This window comes from Elgaria multicarinata, chromosome 1 (genome assembly GCF_023053635.1).
Source record: "Elgaria multicarinata webbii isolate HBS135686 ecotype San Diego chromosome 1, rElgMul1.1.pri, whole genome shotgun sequence".
In the NCBI taxonomy this organism is placed as follows: domain Eukaryota; kingdom Metazoa; phylum Chordata; class Lepidosauria; order Squamata; family Anguidae; genus Elgaria; species Elgaria multicarinata.
Genome location: NC_086171.1, coordinates 184797902 through 184817737, shown reverse-complemented (window position 1 = coordinate 184817737; position 19836 = coordinate 184797902). Strand labels below are relative to the sequence as shown.

Here is a 19836-nt window from a genome sequence, read left to right as displayed (position 1 = left end):
CTCTGGGAAGAATTTACTCCAGCCAACAAAAACAAGGCTGACAACTATTACCCAGAAGACCTTTTCTTCTGCCGCTCCCAGTTTGTGGAATGGCTTTCCGGGAGAGATTCATCAACGTAACAGCCTTCCAGAATTTAAGAAAGTCATAAAGACTGATCTCTTCTGGCAGACCTACCCAGTTGAATTTTAAGATGCCTTTGTTAATGGTGTGCTGCTTTTAATTATGCACTGGTTTTAAACGTTTGAATTAGTTGTATGTATTTTATGGTGTTTTTCTTTGTGTTGTACCTCGCCTCGATCCAGCGGGAGAGGCTGGTAACAAATAAATTTGTTGTTGTTGTTGTTGTTGTTGTTGTTGTTGTTTTAGTTTTAGTTCTGTTTGCATTCCAACAGGATAGTTCACAACTATATATTGTTGCTGGAAAAATTCATCTCCCACGGCTCCCCACCCCCTGTTGCCAGCTACTGTGATCATTGTAATCTGGTAAATCTGAGGGGATGGGGACACCATCAGCATCCTTGCTCATCAAAAAGTGTTGGCACTCCATCCCTGCGAGCCCTGGTTCCACTATACGACTGTACTTGATGTAAAAATCTTCTGTGAGGAAAGCCCATAACCCCACCTATGGGTTTACCAACCTCCTTTGCTTCTGGTCCACAGGATGCCTTCCTGCTCTAAACCTGCAGCCTCCACATGTGTGTTTGTGTGTGAATGCTCTTTTATTCTGCAGCTTCCCCAGCTGCCCTGATTCCTCTCACTTTCAACATAAAAGGGTAACCCAAGGCCACACAGTGAGCCCATGGCCGAGCAGGGATTTGGAACCCAGCTCCTTTGGTCCGAGGCCAGTGTTCTTTTCACTCGGACCAGGCTGGGCTCTAACAAGGCCACTGTTGTTTTTGGACTGTGTTTTTTTTGGTACTGGCTGTTAGACTGAGAGCTTCTGGCCGCTGCGCTGCCTCGTCAAGGGCTTGAAGGGGCTAGATTTATGTGCGAGTTTGGCCCTTCAGAATGCGCCATTGAGACTGAGAGCACCGTGTCTCAAGCTGACTGTGTTTGCTTGGCAGGGTGGCCTTGGCGACTCTGGCGGCAACCCCTGCAGGAGGTATGTAACCTGTCACTCTTCCTTGGCTAAAGGCTGGAAGTTCACAGGAGGATAATTCTGAAGTAATGTTTTCCTCCACGGGAGAGACTTGGCAATTTATTTTTGTGGATGAAAACATGTAGGAAACAATACATTGCAATGGGGTGCTTAAATTGTGATTCTCTCCCCCCACCCTCCAGCTCCCCATAGAATTATCAATGCACAGAGCTGGGGATGACTGCTTCTGCTTTAATACTTTGCCAGATGTAGTTACAAAGCAACAGAGAATGAAACTAGGAAGATTGTAAGACTTTCTGCCTAAACTGGGGAGAGAACATTTATAGCTTGCCCAGGCTTTGATATTGGCCTCTGACGGCCTTTTTGCCAGCCTGTTGAGACTGACCAGTACCCAGGGACAGGGCATTTTCTGTGGTAGCCTCAAAGAAATGTGTGTGTTCTCATCATTGCTGGTTTCTAAGAGAATACTTAAGATATTTTTATTTCAATCTACATTGTATTAATTGCTATGCTTTGCACTAATTGCTCCTGATGTATTAAGAAAAAAATATGGTAATGCAAAGCATTAGAGGATATGATTCTCGGCACGCCTGAGCCAGCATGGCTGAGAATTGCAGTTCTACATATATGGAGGGTACCAGGTTGGGGAAGACCACTATATATCCTTCCTTCATCACCATCCTGCCCCTTGAATCAAAAAGCAATTTCTAGCCATGAATGGCATACTTTTCACAGCTCAAGCTTCCTCTGTTACTATTGCCAGTCCCAGACTGTCTTTGAAGTAATGGGGTAAGGCGATGAGTATAGCTTTATTAGAATTTAAAATTAATAAAAAGGTTTTGGTTTCTTCCCTTTGGGGAATAGCCCTTCAAGGGCTGTCTGTGCAATTACTCCTTTAGAGTTCAGTGCTCAGCAGATCTGTGTGAACCATGGGTCATCACAGAGTATGCTCAAAGGGAGAAATCAGCCGAGAGGTTAAGGGTGCAAACTGGAGACGTGCTTCAGGCAGAAGTTACACTGACTCTCGGAGGACAGGGGTTAAATGGCATTGGTGACACATTTCTGGTGGCTGGCTGATTGGACAGCGGAATGGCAGCTGAGATTCACTGTAAACAAAGTGATGCACATCAGGGCAAATGGCTCTTATTTCATATATTATGGTCAGGGTCTAAATGGGTCAAAAGCACCAAAGAAAGATCTAAAAAATCTCACCGACCAAAGGCAGCTCAGTGCTGTGGCAGTGAAAAAAAAGCAAAAGCAAATTCATTGTTGGGGATTATTAGAAGAGGGGCTGATAATGAAACAGAGAATAACAGTATTCATAAATCTATGCCCCACCAATATGCAGAATACTGTCTGCATTTCTGATCACTCCGTCTCCCAAAAAGATATTGCAGAGCTGAAGCAGGGACAGGGAAGAGCCACTGAAACTAGTTGGTGGTAGGAAGGAGATGGAGTCTTCGTATGCTGGGGGCTTAGATCAGAGAAAAGACAAGGGAAGCAGATGTGTTTCCAATATGTCCACCATGTGTCTTCCTGTGAACACTGCAGTGTTTGAAAAGAACACACAGGAGACGCAAAGCAGGGAAGTAGGGTCTGACTCTGATCCTTGGCATGGGTCCGCTGCACATTCGACAACGTTCATTTCCCTGTCAGATGTTATGGCATTCACTGCTTAGAAGTGCAGTTCCCCCACTAGAATCATAGAATAGTAGAGTTGGAAGGGGCCTATAAGGCCATGGAGTCGAACCCCCCACTCTGTGCAGGAATCCACCCTAAAGCATCCCTGACAGATGGTTGTCCAGCTGCCTCTTGAATGCCTCTAGTGTGGGAGAGCTCACAACCTCCCTAGGTAACTAGAAGCTCAACTGCTGCCTAAACTTGAAAGCAATTCTAAGGCAGAAGGTAATAGAAGTTTATAAAATTATGAACAGTTATGGGAGACAATGACGGCAGAGAAATCATTCCCTACCTCTCTAGAGGCAGTCGAGTTAAATTAATTGGCAGTAAGTTCAGGACAAACAAAAGTACCATTTTAAGCGATGCATAATTAACTTAAGGGATTGTCACGGGATGTTAGGAAGGATGGTCACTAGCGTAGATGGCTTTTTAAAAGGGTTACAGATTCATGAAGGAGAGGTCTATTAAGGGCTAATTGGCCCATCCATGTTCAGAGAACTCTTCGCAGACAGAGAGCACAGGATGGCTCCTTGCCATTCCTTTAGATGACCTTTGCAGAGGGATCTCTTTGACCATAGTTGGAAACAATCCAAGCTATCTGGGCTTTTGTTATGACTAGACAAGTACATTCTTACATTGCAGCCTGTTGAAGACAATTTGCTTTGTTAGATATTACGGTAGTAACCAACGGAGCCCTTGTGCGGGCAGCTCAAGCCCATTGGCCCTGATGTGCACGTGGCCAGCCCCTACTTCCAGTGGTCATGACATAGCACTTCCTGGGGGAAGCACTGCAACAGGCAGCAGTTCTTTGTTCTGGAAGGGCTGTTTCCTGCCGCTTCCAGAAATGAGTGTTTGTGCTCATTGTGATGTACCCTGGACACGATACATCGTGGCTGCCTTAGGTAGGGGCCGTGTGCCAGCTGCCGTCAGTGGTGCTGACTATGCATGCACCAGTGTCGGGCTTGGCTGCCTGCGCAAAGGCTCATCGGATAATATCCTAAATTCTTAAGTTGCACGTTTTGTGCATGTAATCTTAAATATGCATTGAGCAATCTATGTAGCCCATCTGCATTGAAGAGGGGAAATCTGATTTTCAAAATCTCTTTTAGCTGGTCCTACTGGCATAGAGATAGGATACTTAACTTTAATGCCGGTTAAGGAAACTAAGATGGGTGATGTGAGCCTTTACTATCTGCTGTAGTTGACTTTAGATAGCTTAAGGAGATTTTCAGGTTCTCAAACTGTTTCCCAATAAGACAACTGGTTAAAGTTGCAGTCCTAAGCCCAATTAATGGAAGGTAAATCCCACTGAACTCTCTGGGGTTTACTTCTGCATAAACATGCCTCGGATTAGGTCGCACTAAGGACATCTGCAGTAAGAGAGAAGCTGGACCTTTAAACCTGTAACTTTGGTGGCTTAACAAGACATTGATCCAGTTCACACAATCAAAACTGCACAGCGGGCTGCAGCATGTGCCGGGCAAGATTATGGCTGCAATCATAGAGTCCGCCAGCAAGAGCAACTGCCACTTCCAGCAGTACTCGAACTACCATGGTCTTTTTCTATGGTTGGCGGCCATTTTTTTAAAATTTTTTTTACTGGAGCAGCTGCCAGGGTGCGGAGGATTTATTTATTTATTTACAATATTTATATGCTACTCCCCATTGAAAATTTTGGAGCAGTGTACAAGATAAAATGAAAAAAAGAGAAGTTTTTGCTTCTTTTAAGCCCCAACCAGGCTCAAAAAAAGCAAAAGCAGTGACTCATGGCTGGACATTAAGGAAAGGGTTCCTGGAATAATGATGTTTTCAGGAGGCGCTGAAAGGAGTACAAAATTGGCAGCTGCCTGACCTCCAGAGGCAGGGAATTCCACAGGAGGGGAGCCACCACGCTGAAGGCTCTTCCCCTGGTGGACTCCACTCGGAGGATGGATCTATGTGGGACCACCAGAAGCAGACCCTCGGATGATCTCAGTGACCGGGCAAGTTGGTAGGGGAGAAGGCGCTCTCTCAGGTATCCTGGGATGGCAGGATGCGTGGTTAAACTGCATGGAGGAGTTATAGGTAACCACGGAGGGTAGGTGGGTAGCGTAACCACACAACACTGTGTGGTTCCGTGATCATATGGCGGATTGTCATGGTTCCATTACCTCTCCTCCCTACCCACCCACCCCTCCGTGCGCATCTGAACAGGGCCTCAGTCTGCCTCTTAGTGTAGTTGATCAGCAGACCCCCCTGCTGTATTTTCTCTAGGCAGTGCTAGAGGGTGCCTTCTTCCTTCATAATCAGCTGAAATGTATGTCTGAATAGGTGAATTTATTGGAATTGTGGGTGCATTTATCACAGCAGTGTGGTAAACAGTGAGTTATAATCGCTATTTCAGCATGTGCTGATCCATTGCACTGTTCTACATTCCATCAGACGGTATATACCTCAAGGCCTTTTTCTTGGTCTGATGCTAGTGGTATGTTGTTATTAATTGAACTCATTTAGGGCACAGTCCAATCGATTGAGCCCTCAGTGCTTAAAAGCCTCTGAACTTGGAGGCTTACAAGTTTCCAATGCTGAGTGGGAAGCGCGGCTGAGGTGTCTAGCTTTTTCACCTGTCTAGCTGGAGCATTGCGTAGGGGCAAGGAAGGAAGCTGGAGAGGCCTCCCACAGAAATGCCCCCTTTACACTCCCTCCCTGAGGTCACTTTTGTGACCTCGGAGGGGTATCTGGCACAGTTCTCTCCACGCAAGCTCCGGGGGTGGGGTGGGGGTAGGATGACTTCCGAGACCTGTTGCCTCCGACCTTGAATCTGGGTATCCAAAATATCCTGTGCCCTATACACATTGTCTAGGGGCCATAGGATTGCTCCCATAGCATGCAATCCTATGCATGCATAGACAGAAAAAAAGCCCAGATCCCATCAGCTCCAGCCAGCAGAACTAATGGATGGAGACTGTGGGAGTTCTAGTCCAAAACATCTGAAGGACATGAGCTTGAGGAAGGCTGCTATAAATGATGGCAATTTTAACCCAACAGGCAGAAAGGAGTGCAGTGATAGATTCTTCCTCTTTCCACTGCCATTTCTCCCACAACTTCTTTCCCAACCAGGCTTATTTCCAGTCCCGGAAACTGACCAGTGGGAAAATGGTTAGGGGAGTAGTTACCAGGAGAGGCGAGAGGTAGCAACAAGTGGAGGATGGTCACATCACCTCTTCCTGCCCACTGCTTTTCCACTTTAAATCACCCCACCCCCTACTTTACAGGTTTGCTGTAGCAACCTGTGTTTGAAGATGTAGTATGCTGCTGTCACATGTAGTTCTGCCCATAAGCCCACCTTTTATTCACACATATTATTTATTACATATCAGCCTTTCCATGCTTTATGATCAGCAAAAGCGGCCCTTCTTATTGACCCACCTGTGAAAGTAATTAGATGGAGGACTATATGCAAGAGGACCTTTTCTGCGGTGGCCCCTCATCTCTGGAATAAGTTGTCATTGGGGGATCCGCCATGCCCCAGCATTGCAGACTTTTAAGAAGGTCCTGAAAACATACTACTTTACTCTGGCCTTTTGCTGTTGCTGTTTTTGCAGACTGTGTTATGCTTTAAGTTGTCTGATGTTTGTTGTTTTTTAAAATGTTTGCTGTTTTTATTGTGTTTTACCGTTTTTAATACAGCACTGGTTTTTTATGATGTGTTTTATTGTTGGGTGTCGCCTTGGCAGGGCTGCTGCTCTTAAAACTGGCCAAAATATTTTAAATAAATAAATATGCCTTTGCTACACATTTTGATTGCTGCATGAAGGCCCAGCGTTTTTCATATCAAATTCACAGTGTGTGGATCTTATACACATTTTTTTTTAAAAAAAAAAACACCAAAATCTTTTTATTTGCAACACAACAGTAACAACAAAAAACACAAAAAGCAAAAAAGGGAGGAAATCCATATAATGAAATCTATCAATATACATTAATAATTAACAACTCCCTTGATATATGTAAAAGTATTGTGTGTGGGGTGGGGGTGGGGAGAGAAAATAACAATAAGAAAACAGAAAGACAGGGAGGAAGGATTAACATTTCCTTTTTCAACTATAGAGCCAGTGAGGTGCAGTGGCTAGAGTGTTGGACTGGGAGTCGGGAGATCCGGGTTCTAGTCCCCACTCAGCCATGGAAGCTCTCTGGGTGAGTTTGGGCCATTCACAGACGCTCAGCCTAACCTACCTCACACGGTTGTTGTAGTGAGGATAGAAGTGGAAAGGAGGATTATGTACGTCACCTTGGGTTCTTTGAAGGAAAAAAAGGAGGAATATAAATGCAATAATAATAAATAATAAAATATATGTTATAAATATCTAAATAAGCACCCATATAACTTTGATGGCTGTAGGGGATATGTTCAAACAGATATGTTCAAAGAGCAGTAAGACCTTCAGTCCATTGAGTGATAGGCGGTAGGTGTCCCCCCCCCCTTTCCAAGCTTGAAGTATACGTCTCTTTGCAACTGTAAAGGCTCTCAATATCCACTTGGCTGCCCATCTGTTAATCCCCACATCACAGGGATGTAATTTAAAACTGCATGTACATCCGCTACGATCACAGATTTTTCAAGAACAAAATTTATATGAGGAATGACTTCCAACTAAAAAGAAGCCACTACAGGACATGCCCATGTGATATGCCCCGATGAAGTGTTGCCCTCGTTGCATCGCCAGTGTCTAGCAGAGCTAGTCAGCTTCTTCTAAGCAAGCCTCTGTGGTGTCCAATACACATGGGTGAAAGCTTCTTCAAAGCAGTCGGTGTCAATCGAGAGTTTCCAGACGCATGTACGGGGGTGTTTAGAGATGCTTGTACAGTATATGTGTGTATGTTTGCAGTATTGGCTGCAAAACCACTAGTTTATCATATCTGTTTCTTACAGTAGCCATAACATGTAAAACTGCCGTAAGCCTATAATTTTCACTCTTTTGTAATGTTCATTCTCCAATCCCCTAAGCAAGTTCTACGGAAATGAAGCAAGGCAGGTTTCGGTGCCTCTGGTATACCAAGGGAATTACTTGAGGCCAGCTCTCGGGTTTTTCAAAGCAAGAGCAACAAAAGGCCTGAATGCAGGTGCTTTCTCATTTTAACAAGCAGAAAGACTCAGGACAGGGTGTAACCAACCAATGGAATTCTGTGCTGTAGGAGCTTGCTGGGCAGGAAAGAGCCTAGATTTCATACCGTGGGTGGGGTGGGGAGTCGGGGAATCTGAGCCATGCGGACATGTGGAGCCACACAAGTGAAGATAACTATTTGGTTAACCAAATTTCATGCTCCAGGGCACAGGCTGATGGCGTGGGCAGGGTTTGTTAACCCTGTTGTGCTTGATATACAACCATATATACCATCTGAACAAGAGGGAGGTTAGAAGTACAAGACAAAGGCTGGGTGGGGAAACTACCACCAAAGCATGCTGTTTTCTTCTCATGAATTCTAGGTTAACGGCATAGTGCACATCAGCACTAGGAAATTCAGAAGGATTTACTTAAAGGGCATGGGTGGAGAACAGGGTAGGCACTGGAGCAAGTTGCCACTCCGTGGTATGAACAGTTTTTAATACTTCTGCATTTTACCCCCATGGTAAATCTGCTTCACTTCAGAATGGGCTGGTTGGTATGTCACGGTATGTCATTTCCTGGGTTATCTAACTCAGGAATTGCGGGGATTAGCAGAGCATGAGAGTCGTTTCTGCTTTCACTTAACAATCCAGGAATGTCCGGTTCCTGGTTGTTTCATGACATGCGAACCTGGAAACTCTGCATTATTTATGGGTTAAACAATCTAGAATTAACCCAACAACAAACCATGGGCAATTGTTTTGGTTAACTTTGGGTTGTTTGACCCATAAACAACCCAGAGTTTCCAGGTTTACACATCACAAAACAACCCATGATGTCTGGGGTGCTAATAGAAAGCAGGAACAACAAGTTTGTGGCTTGCATGCTCCACCCTGCAGTTCCTGGGTGAAACAATCCAGGAATTGTCACCATGACATGTGAACGGGATCAATCAATCACACACACAGAGAGAGAGAGAGAGAGAGAGAGAATGATGTTGGCACTGTTCTTTTTATCCTTGGATGCTTTCCTCCAGTGCAATAGGAAGCTGCCTTGTACAGAGTCAGAACATTGGTCCATCTAGCCCAGTATTACTTATACTGACTACCAAGCAGAGGTTCCACCATTTACAGTTCTTTTAACTGGAGATGCCAGGGATTGAAACTGGGGCCTTCTGTGGGCAGAGCAGGTTCTCTGCCACTATGGCACGGCCCCTGTCTTGAATAAAAAAAACATTGTTAAGCATTAGACACTTGGCTCTTGGCAATATTTAGGCCACTGTTACATGCCGGTTGAGATTAAACAAGCAACTATGCATGCCGGTAAGCAAGCTAGGAATAGGTACTCTGTAGGTTCTGTCTTCTCTACCTAATTATAGGTGAATGGAGGAAAGCAGAATCTGAGATGAAAACTAAAGGCCCACCCACATAGTAATCCCAGCAAGGGAAAGGCAGAAATCTTTCAACATTTGTTCATACCAAATAACTGCAGAAAATGTATAATCAGGAGTGATCTGCCACTGGAACCTGCAGTGACATTACTTCCTGTTGTGCTTCTTGCATGTAGCATTTAATATACCTGCATCCACACTGGATGAAGAAGTAAGGATCCTAGTAACTTTCTTTTAGGGATTTGAGGGTCAAGCTACTGCTTCCTTTTAAGTAAAGGAAAAATCCCATATGGAACTGCACACTATGTATTAAACATCACATTGTACCCACAATTATACATTTATATTGTCTTCCCTCCAAGGTGGCCTATATGATCCTCCTCTTCTCTGTGTTATCCTCACAGCAACCTTGTAAGGTAGGTTGGGCTGAGAATTAGTGACTGGCCCAAAGTCACCCAGTTAGCTTCATGGCAAAGTGGGGACTAGAACCCAGAGGTCTCTCTGGTCCTAGTCCAGCACTCTGACCACTGCACCACACTGGCTCTCTATAGTGCTTCATATGCATGTAGTATGAAAGTAGTTTCCAGGCTCTTGAACTCCTTGCTGAGAGAGTCTAGGATGGCTCCCTCTGTGTTGTCTTTCCGCTAATGGGAAAAGTTGTTTTTATTCAGGCAGGCCTTTGGCACGTGCTCTGCTGCTGAGGGGGAGTTTAACTGGTTGGGTGCTGTCTTTTTCTTTTACTGTTGTATTTTTAATTTATTTGTTTCTATACTGTGTTTTATTAACTTTGTTTTAATTCACTTTTTAATGCTAGCCGCCTTGAATGACATTCTTTGGCAGAAAGGTGGCCTATAAATTAAATAAATAAATAGTAGAGATTCATCCTTTAATTCTGCCACTGTGTTGGGAGACGAGATGGCTGTGTGTGTCTTGCTATTTCCATGACTTCCTTCTCCAGTTCTCATACCATGGGACTCCTGCATGTTATGCATGGCTTTTGCTGCTCCATCAAATCTCGACTCTGCCCAGGGTGGAGTGGTGCTGGGTGGAGGAGAGAGAAACAGACAAGAGAATCACAAGCTGTTTCATTTCACAATTCAGCAGGATCTTTAAAGGTAGAGAGGGAGTCCGCGGACTGCAAACCTGGCAAGTATAGGAGGCAGGCAGACAGCCTTGGTCACAGAGCAGGAATGTTCGCATTGCTGCTTTTGAAGCGTGAAGGTAAAACGTTGTGTGGGATAATCAAAAAGCCCATTTTAGGTGAGCGTAGCACACTGTGTGTGTGAAGCCTGCTGTGGGAAGAAGGCACAGCATGACAGTTTTAGCGTGTGAAATCTCACTGCAAATGTCACCTGTGACCAAAGTATTTTGGGATAAACAAGGGCACCTCCTTGTGAGGGACCAAGCCAAAGAGGAAAGCCTGGATTCTTCTCCAGAAACTGACATTCTTATTCTCCCTGTGTGATTCCCATGCAGCTTTCCTTGTTGTATGCATTGCCCTGTCAGGGTTGCGAACTGAACAGAGGTGGAAACACACGGCATCACATGGTTTTGTTTTGTTTTTCTTTTGTGGCATTTCCCAAGAAATAAGGAAGAATGCTGAGCTTTTTTTTTTTTAAAAAAAAGGAAAAAGCGGCACATTTTGGGTAAATAGATAACTTTGGGGCTGGGTTCCACACCTGGTCCGTAAAACAACAACTACAGCAACTGTGTTTCATCTGTCGGGCCACCAAAACCATCTGGGCTCCTTTCCCAGCTCAGTTCTTGGGCACATTTTAGGCTCTGCACTCTAGGTCCCACCTAGGCACCTGGATTTCGTATTTCGTGTTGATAACCAAACTACCTGTGTGCCACAATATCTAAATGGTTACCCCATTGCAATAGCTGAGACTAAATGGTATCACCTATTCCTTAATTGATGACTGGATTCAAAAAGAAGTAGATGTTCTGGTTATATAGCAGTGGTGATGGAGAGTTCTCTGCATTACACACACACACACACACACACACACACACACACACTGTGAATGTAGAAATTCTATACAGAAATTGAAGCTAAGCTGGCATTGCCAATAATAGAAAAAGGGCTTTATATAAATTCTTGGTATCTTTGTAGCAACTGCATTGTTATTATTATGTTTTAATGTGAAAATGAGATTCGTCAATGTCAAAGGTGTTCTTAAGAAAATGTTGTCCTGACTTTCATTCTTTTTTATGACCTGTCAGTAGGGGAGGTTAAAACATGTCACTTCGAAGTGACATTTTGAAATGGGGAAAATATTATTTTGGCATGTGCAAACATGTCACTCCTTCAATTATATCAACTTATTCATTTCAACATTTCAGTCTCAAAAAATGTATTGTTCATTTTGACAGTTCTGTTCCAAATTAGTATTGAAAATGTAGTATTGAAAAGAAGTTTGCAATGGCCAGAACTCCGGGGAGTTGGACATTCTGTCTCCTGACCAGTTCCAGTTGTATTTGCCTTGAAGGGCAATTTCCCCCTTTCCCCTCTAGTTTCACAGTGACTAACTTGGCTGCCTTTATTGTTAGTAGTCATGTGTTTATAGCATTTTAAAAGTACAAAATGCTATTCAATTCTTCTCTTTTTGTCAGCTCTGATAGTAACTTAATGACTGGTGTTGTGTGAACAGGGTGTCCCTTCCTGCTCACATTTGGCTTTCACACGCTGCGGCTATGCCCCCCACCCCCGGCCCACTTTCCCATGAAGGAATGCAGGCTTTATCCTAAAAAAAGCTTCTCCAACCTCCTTACACATGAAAAATGTGTGTTATGCTACTTAATATATTGCTGAGTATACTGTTGAATAGCTTCCCAAGATTTCTGGCTGCCACCCAGCTAGTGTGATCTCTTGCTTGATGGATATTAATCCTCCCAGGTTGAAGCTTCATTTGCATCACATTTTCATGAAATTCCAGAAATGCATACCATGCTAACTTGAGATGGGTGGGTGAGTGTAAAAATGCTGTTCTCCAAACAGATTGAAGCCTTGCTTTTTCCTTTCTTTCTTTCTTTCTTTCTTTCTTTCTTTCTTTCTTTCTTTCTTTCTTTCTTCTCCAGCCTATATAGAATAGAATTCAAGCCACAAGTTGATTGAGGGCTAGAAAAGATGGAGCAAACAGCATGGATTGCTAAGAGACTTTGAGTTGGGAGAAAAAGATGAGAAGCTACAGAATGGGCTCTCTTAGATGGGTAGATGTCAGTATTTCGGTAGCTCTTCGGAAAAGCAGGCATCTCATTTTCTCAGCATGTCTGGATCTTGTTTTCCATGAGCCTGCTCAGGCTGTGAGACCTGCTGTGTTGTCTGTACCACCACTGGGATGGAACCTGAGAGCTGGGATCCCATCAGCAATGCTAGTAATTTGGAGGAAATGCTGCTAACTTGGTACAGGCAACACCACATTAATCTATGCCCTTATGTTGCATCTGCCATCTCATTAAGCCCGGATGGCAATGCACAACATGGGGTCAGCCGCCCAACGGCTAGAAGTCAGGGCTCAGCAATCAAGGAGTTTGCTTGTGAATTCTAATATGCATGTGGATTGTATTTCCTTGGAACAAGGAGGAGGAAAGATTGGGTGCCACAAGCAATCACTGGCTAAGTACAGTGCTTCCATGTGAGGCTGTGGTTCTCTAAGTCCCAGAGGGAAAGATCTGGCTTTGTGAGATTTTGTTAATATTCTTCCTCTTCTGCTCAAGCTTCTGTAGCAGGGGTGGGGAACATATGTTCCCCCATAGCCGGCATAGCTAATGATGAGAGATGGTAGGAGTGGCAGTCTGGCAGCATCTGGAGGGCCTCATGTTCCCCATTCTGGTTTGATAGCACTAGCAGAGAGGGAAAGTATTGGAAGTTACAGGGGTGAGAAAAAGGTAGTGAATCCCTTAGGATTGTCACCTAAAATGTTCTTAGATCTTCATATAACCCCATGATCCTAGATAAAGAACAATAGATAATCTCATTAAACAAATGATACACAAACATGATGCTTTTTCAACATTTATTTATTTTCAACATATTCAACATTCAATATCCATGTGTGAGAAAGTATGTGAACCTTTAGATTCTGTACCAAAGTCTTCAAGTAAACATTTCTTGTAACTGTTGGTCAGTCTCTTGCATTGGTTTTGAGGAATTTTGACCCATTTCCCCTTACAGAACTACTTCAGCTCAGTGACATTGGAGGGCTTCCTTGCATTAACAGGTCACTTCAGGTCCTGCCACAACATTTAGATGAGGCTTAGATCTGGACTTTGACTAGGCCACGCTAAAATATGGAATTTCTTCTTCCACAGCTGTTCTTTTGTAGTTCTGCTTGTATGCAACAAGATCATTGTCTTGTTGCATGACCCATTTTCAGTTTGGCTTCACCTCATGGATGGATGGCCTGACGTTGTCTAGAATCTTCTGATACAGTGCTGAATTTATGGTTGTGACAGTGATGGCAGGCCGTCCAGGTTCTCAGGCAGCAAAGCAGGCCCAAACCATCACATTCCAAACCACCATGCTTGACAGTTAGGATGAGGTTCTTCTGTTTGAACTCAGCCTTTGTTTTTCACAAAACATAACATTTTTCATTGAGGCCAAAAAGTTCTATTGTTGACTCGTCTGTCCAGAGAATGTTTTTCCAGAAGTCGGTGTGTGTGATCTATGTGATCTTTAGTGAACTTCAGATGAGCATCAATGTTCTTTTTAGAAAGCAGTGGTTTCCTCCTGGCTATCCTCCCATGAACATCATTCTTGTTCAGTCTTTTTCTGATGTTGAGTCATGAACACTTGTATTAGCCAAGGTGAGAGTAGCTGCAAATCCTTGGATGTTACTTTGGGGTTATTTTTGACTTCCTGAATGATGTGCTGATTTGTTCTTGGAGAGATATTGGTAGGATGACCACTTTTGGGTAGGGTGACTGTGATCTTGAACCTTCTACATTTGTAGACTATGCACCTGACTGTCAATTGGTGGAGACCCAAATCCCTAGAAATGGTTTTGGAATCCTTTCCAGACTGATCAGGAATAACTGCTTTTCTGAGATCCTCAGATATGTGTTTTGATCGTGGTATGATGTGCTTCTACACAACCATATGGTGAAGACCAAACTCACAAAATTTCTGATCCTTTTATTGGGTGGGACCTCCCAAACTCAACCCTGAAGATCTACCTAATTACTTAAACACTTGATTCAAATTATTACCTTTAATTGGGCTGCTGCAGCCAGGGGCTCACTTACTTGTGCACATACCCTAACTCTTAAGTACACATTGTTTGCCTAATTAATACATTGTTTTATTTCACAAGACATGGAATTGTTTAATATAAACCCTATTGGCTATTTACAAAAGAACTGGTATTGATTCATGAAGGCTATCATGGTAAACTATGGAATTTCTGTAATTATCAGTAGGGTTCACAAACTTGTTCTCGCCACTGCATAAACATCTGTGGTTAAGCAAGTATTCATTAGTGCAAGATAAACCTAACTGTAGATGGAGTTAGTGAGCATCTGGGAGCACTATGTCTGATCCTTGTATATGTGTTTGTTGGGGGTGTCATGTAAATAAACATGCAGGCCCTTCAGAAGTTTGATCACCTTGGTCTGAAACATGGGATGTGTGGGTGGCTTGCTGCCCCCTGCAAACAGTGTCTCTGCAAACGCCCACCTCGTCTTATGTTCTCTTAATCCAAAAGAGGTCCAAACGGAGCAGAGCTCTGAGCAATAATAAATGTCAGTATCAGGCCACTCCATCAAGAAATATTTACTATGAAAATTTCCATCTGTAACATCCTAGTAGCGTGGAGTGTTTAAGATTGGCCTACAGTGGCTGATGCAGTGATCGTGTAAGTTTGATTTGGAAACCTCTTTTGCAGTTAAGTTTTCTGTATGTCTGTCATCACCAGGAGGCACATGTGTCTCTGCAGGTTTGGAAAGAAATCATTGCCATAGCCAGGATTGCACATTTAATCCCTTTCTTGTTCCTCTCTTTTTACCTTTTCAAATGCAGAATAATTAGTAACCATGACAACAGAGACGGGCCCAGATTCAGAAGTGAAGAATGCCCAAGAGGAAACTCCACAGCAGCAGCTAGAGGCAGCGGCCAGTGGGCCAAACGCAGTGACCGGCAGCTCCACACCCACTGCAAACAACCAGGAAGCTGAGGCTAATGAGAAGCCAGGAGCCCCCGGTGACTCTAAACATGCAGAACGGGTGAGTTGAACGGGCTGCTGAGAACAATATGACCAGGGCGGAGGCCTAGAAGGTGTTTTCAGTGCCGGGACTCTGTCATTGGACATGTGAAGTAGTATAGAAGAGAGAGCCTTTGAGCATGTGGAGAGTGAGGTCCCAATCCCCTCTCTATTTGAGCCCATTGCAACTGCAGCTTTGGCTTTCCATAACCAAACTGATCGTATGCGTTCCAGTCATTATATCTGGAGGCGGGCATGACTGGGCTTTCTGCGCTCGCAGAAAATTCCCTGTGTGGGAAGTGTCCCACCTGGGGGCTGGAAGTTAGGTGGACTGGCTAAGCAATTGCTCTAAGTAGGCAACCTTTTGGAGGCGTGGGCACATTTGGCAAGTTGAGAAACTGTCCTGGGCAACATCACAAAAAGGCTGCCATTGGAGGCATGGCAAAAGCCAAGTAACCTGCCCCAAAAGGCTGAGGACAAGGCAGAGGTGGAGGGTGAGCCCCAAAACACAAACATCTCCAGTTTTCAGCACAAATAGAAACCCATTTTACAGCATTCCCAACTGCCGGGAAGAAAATGTGAGCAGGGGAGGGCATTTTTTCCATCGAAAAGGCTCTCAGAGCAGCTCACATACAATTGATAAAACAAGAGAGTACCTGTCCGCAGGCTGACAATCTAAAAGAACACCACACAAATGCAAAAAAGGATTGGGGGTGGGGGGAGAAGAGGGGATAATAAGTCTTTCAGCAGGACTGGTGGAATTTCCCTCTTGTCTCCCCCAATATAGCCTGCTTAGGGTGACCGTATGAAAAGGCTCCTGTATCTTTAACAGTTGCATAGAAAAAGGGATTTCAACAGGTGTCATTGGTATGCCTGCAGCACCTGGTGAAACTCCCTCTTCATCACAATAGTTAAAGCTGTGGGAGCCCTGCCCTCTTTTGTATCTGGCCACTTTAGTATAGCTCCTGCAGCTTTAACCGTTGTGATGAAGAGGGAATTTCACCAGGTGCTGCATGCATACCAATGACACCTGCTGAAATTCTATGCAACCCTTTTCTATGCAACCCTGTCCTTTTGATATGGTCACCCTAAGCCTGCTGGAATAGCTGGTGGTGGAGACAGCCTAGGGCGAAGGAGTCTTCATGGAGGTGGTCTTTATCAAAGCTTGTGCAACGGTCCTTATTTCCCTCAGCCTGCTGAGATTATGGGACAACAGTATGACTCAGAACCATCATTGAGTTGTTCTAGTTCCTGTTGGAATGCCCTTTTGAGGTATAGGGAAAAAGAGCACTGCAGCTTCTATCCTCTGGGAAAACCAGGCCCTCTATGGAAGAGAAGGAGGCACGTGATGCTCTCCCAGATAAATCTCCAAACCAGGATGATCATCATCAGGGGCTGCATGTGCCATGGGGAGGTTGCAGTTTGTTTTCCATTTCACATGGCCGAGCAGCCTGCGGCACTGCCTTGCTCCTGCTTAGAACGACGCGTGAGGCCGTATGGAAGTCTCATAGTGACGGCGAATCAATATGGAGCTTTTTCTACCAAGGTTAAATTTTTGACCCTGCCCATCTGTCAGACAGAGACTTAATTCTTCCTTAAAATTCATTTGTGTGCAGGATCCCTATTTCTCCCCTAAGACAATGATGCGGTGAGTATAATTGGGTTGTGTTACCTTCTGACATTGTTCCAAGCTTGACAATGGTTGTCCTTCCTTTTGTCTTTTAGGAAGTTCCTTTAGTGAGTAGAGAGAGTGCCCTTACATCTCATTCAGTATGCCAGGTTTGGACAAACAGCAGAGTTAATGAGTGTGTTAAATGGCCAGAACAGTCATATACGTACATGGAGCGGCCAGGTCAACAGATGCAGGGTTATTTTCTGAAGGAGTGAAAAATGGCCCTTGGCTTGTGAAGAACTAGCTAGGAGGCCAAAGAACAAGATGAAAACAAAGGAATGATGTCATTCCACTCCCTGCCCTGCAAAAAAAGCAAATGTCTAAAAAGCTGTGTGGATTGAGTGGGGAGAAGAGATAAACATTCTTTCTTTGTCAACTCTCAGATGTCATTTCATCTGCCCAAAGTCGGCTCCATCTGATATTCATGGCAATTATCTGGACTGATTCTGAGCCATCTGAGAGTGCTCCCTGTTTGATAATATACATAGCAGCCACTGGGTGGGCTGAGAAAATGTGCTTAAAGGTACTTGTAAGTTGTCCAGAGCTGATTGAACAGGATAACCAAGATACCAGTCAGAGTGAAAATCCATGTCTTGCCCAAAGCAAGTTCTTGAATGTGGGGAGGGGATCATATTCCTCCTGATCAAACTTCAGCTGGGTGGGGTGGGGGCACAAATCAAGAAGAGTCCAACACCCCAGGTCCAAGAAGTGGGAGGGTGCCTGCACAATAAGAATGGCATGCTGTCTCCTTACTTTGCAGGTGTCCCATCCATTGAGAAACAAGAACTTGCCAAAGAGGCCTCTCTAATGAGGCAGAGGGAATCTCTGTGCATGATTCGGTCTTGCTCTCTGCTTTCATTCAAGTTGGTACCAATGACATGGTTAAAGGCTGAGCACACTGCTTTTACCCCGATAGATGCCCCTGGCTGACTCTGAAAAATGTTAGGTTGCCCCAGAATGCTGTTGTTCACTACAGAGGTCTCTGAGGTGACCTCTCATTCCCTAATGGGAGAGATAACTGCAGGGGGAAAGGGGCATGTGGTTATCCTGGCCTGAACCATTTCTCATTGGATGTGAATGCAAGGTGCTCTACCAGTGGTGGGACAAAACGCAGCCTGTGAGCACATGCATCCCGCGCACCCCTGGCCTGTGCTGCTGCTGCAACACCCCTGAAATTCACCGGTTCAGTTGCAAACAAATTGGCAGCAAACTGCTACATAGGTTGAAAAGGAGGCTTAAATTTGCACCTTCTATGCCTCTGTAGCAGTTTGCGACTACAATTCAGCAGCAAGCAGCCTATTATTTTTTGCCGCTGCAACACCATTTTGGTGGTGCGGCAGCAGCAGGAGTGCAGCCCACGGGGGAGTTCCAGGAGCTGGAAAATGGCCTCTGGACTGCCCCAAAGTTTTCCACCCTTGTGCTGTACCACTTCCTGTCTGAATCCTCCCATCAGCTCTTCCATCAAGAAATGAAAATATGACTGCCTGGTTCAAAGCAGCGAAGCGATTCACAGTCTGGCACAGGAAAGAGGGCCAGGGGCCAGGGAAACCCAGGGTGGAGGTGGCCTGTGTGCCACCTGGTGGCTATCCCTGCCTCTGACCATGGCCCTCAGCAGTCCCAAGACCTCCTGAAATCTTCACTCTGGAACTTCAGAAACAAGTTAGAAATCTGGCTACTCTGAGGATCTGCCTGGGGGCACTAAGTGCTCATGCATTAGAAGATCGGCACTGCCATCTCAGGGAGAGACTCTCGCGTCATGCATTTATGTACAGTTTTTCATGGTCTGTTTGTCCATTGATTCAGAAGGGCTCTTTTGCCAGGAGCATCAAATGAGGCTTTGGTTGAGTAAATGTTGTGTTTGTATTGTGGAAGGCTGTGAGTACTGCCCGGAAAGGAGGATGTTTCAACCCATGTGTCTGGCTTCTCTCTCCAGGTGATTCTGTCAAATTCTGTAATCCTTGCATGGCTAAAAACCAACCCTGGCCATCCCCATTTCCCCACCCACCCCTTAGGTTCTTCTGTGTCATACATGCCTTATTAGTGCAAGGGATTAGCATTGCCGCAGGACCAGCTCTCATCTTGCTGCTGAGTGCCAGATTGATCTCCAGGATACCACTAATGGGAAGTGCCTTGCCTTCCTAGCTACTGTGTGGGCTCTAGTGAGACTTTACACTGAGAGGCATCAGAGCAGTTGCCTTGGGAGAGTGCCAAGCCATTGGCATTTTACAGTGTTCAGATCCTGAATCTTAACAATTTCCCCTTATTGTGATTATTGTGCCCACTGGGGATGTCATCTTTTGCTTTCTGGGTGGTTTTTCTTTCTTTTTCACAGTGGAAGCTTTCAGATAAAATGCTGCTGTGCAGTGACATAAAACCACAACCAGAGAGAAGGCAAGTCATGGCTGCATATACTCAGCACTTGGTCAGGGGGTATCAACTTGTTGTCTAAAGAAAGCTAAACAGTGCAGCCAATACACGTGATACAAACCTTCATAGTTCCATATAGAGTTGTGCCTTTTCTTTTTTCTGCTAGCCATTCTATATGAAGCACTGGAGCCTTCTGTCCCTGACTCCATAGATCTCCATACCTCAGTTCTTAGCATTCATAATAAGATTGATGTATAAAGTATCTTCCGATCTACGCACCGTGCCATAAAGTTAAAAACAAGGACAGACAGTCGGAAAAACAAGAGATCTGGGGGAAAGA

At 44.6% G+C, this 19836-nt stretch overlaps 1 protein-coding gene across 2 annotated transcripts in view; it reads left to right on the top strand.

The window, feature by feature from the left end:
• EPB41L1 (erythrocyte membrane protein band 4.1 like 1) overlaps positions 1-19836 on the top strand; it is a 209528-nt gene that overhangs the window by 126535 nt on the left and 63157 nt on the right. For both annotated transcript variants that reach the window (XM_063145358.1, XM_063145366.1), the window contains exon 3: positions 15277-15479. In XM_063145358.1, coding sequence (XP_063001428.1) covers positions 15291-15479 — 189 coding nt within the window. In that variant the 5' untranslated portion in view covers positions 15277-15290. The remainder of the gene's footprint in view (positions 1-15276; positions 15480-19836) is intronic.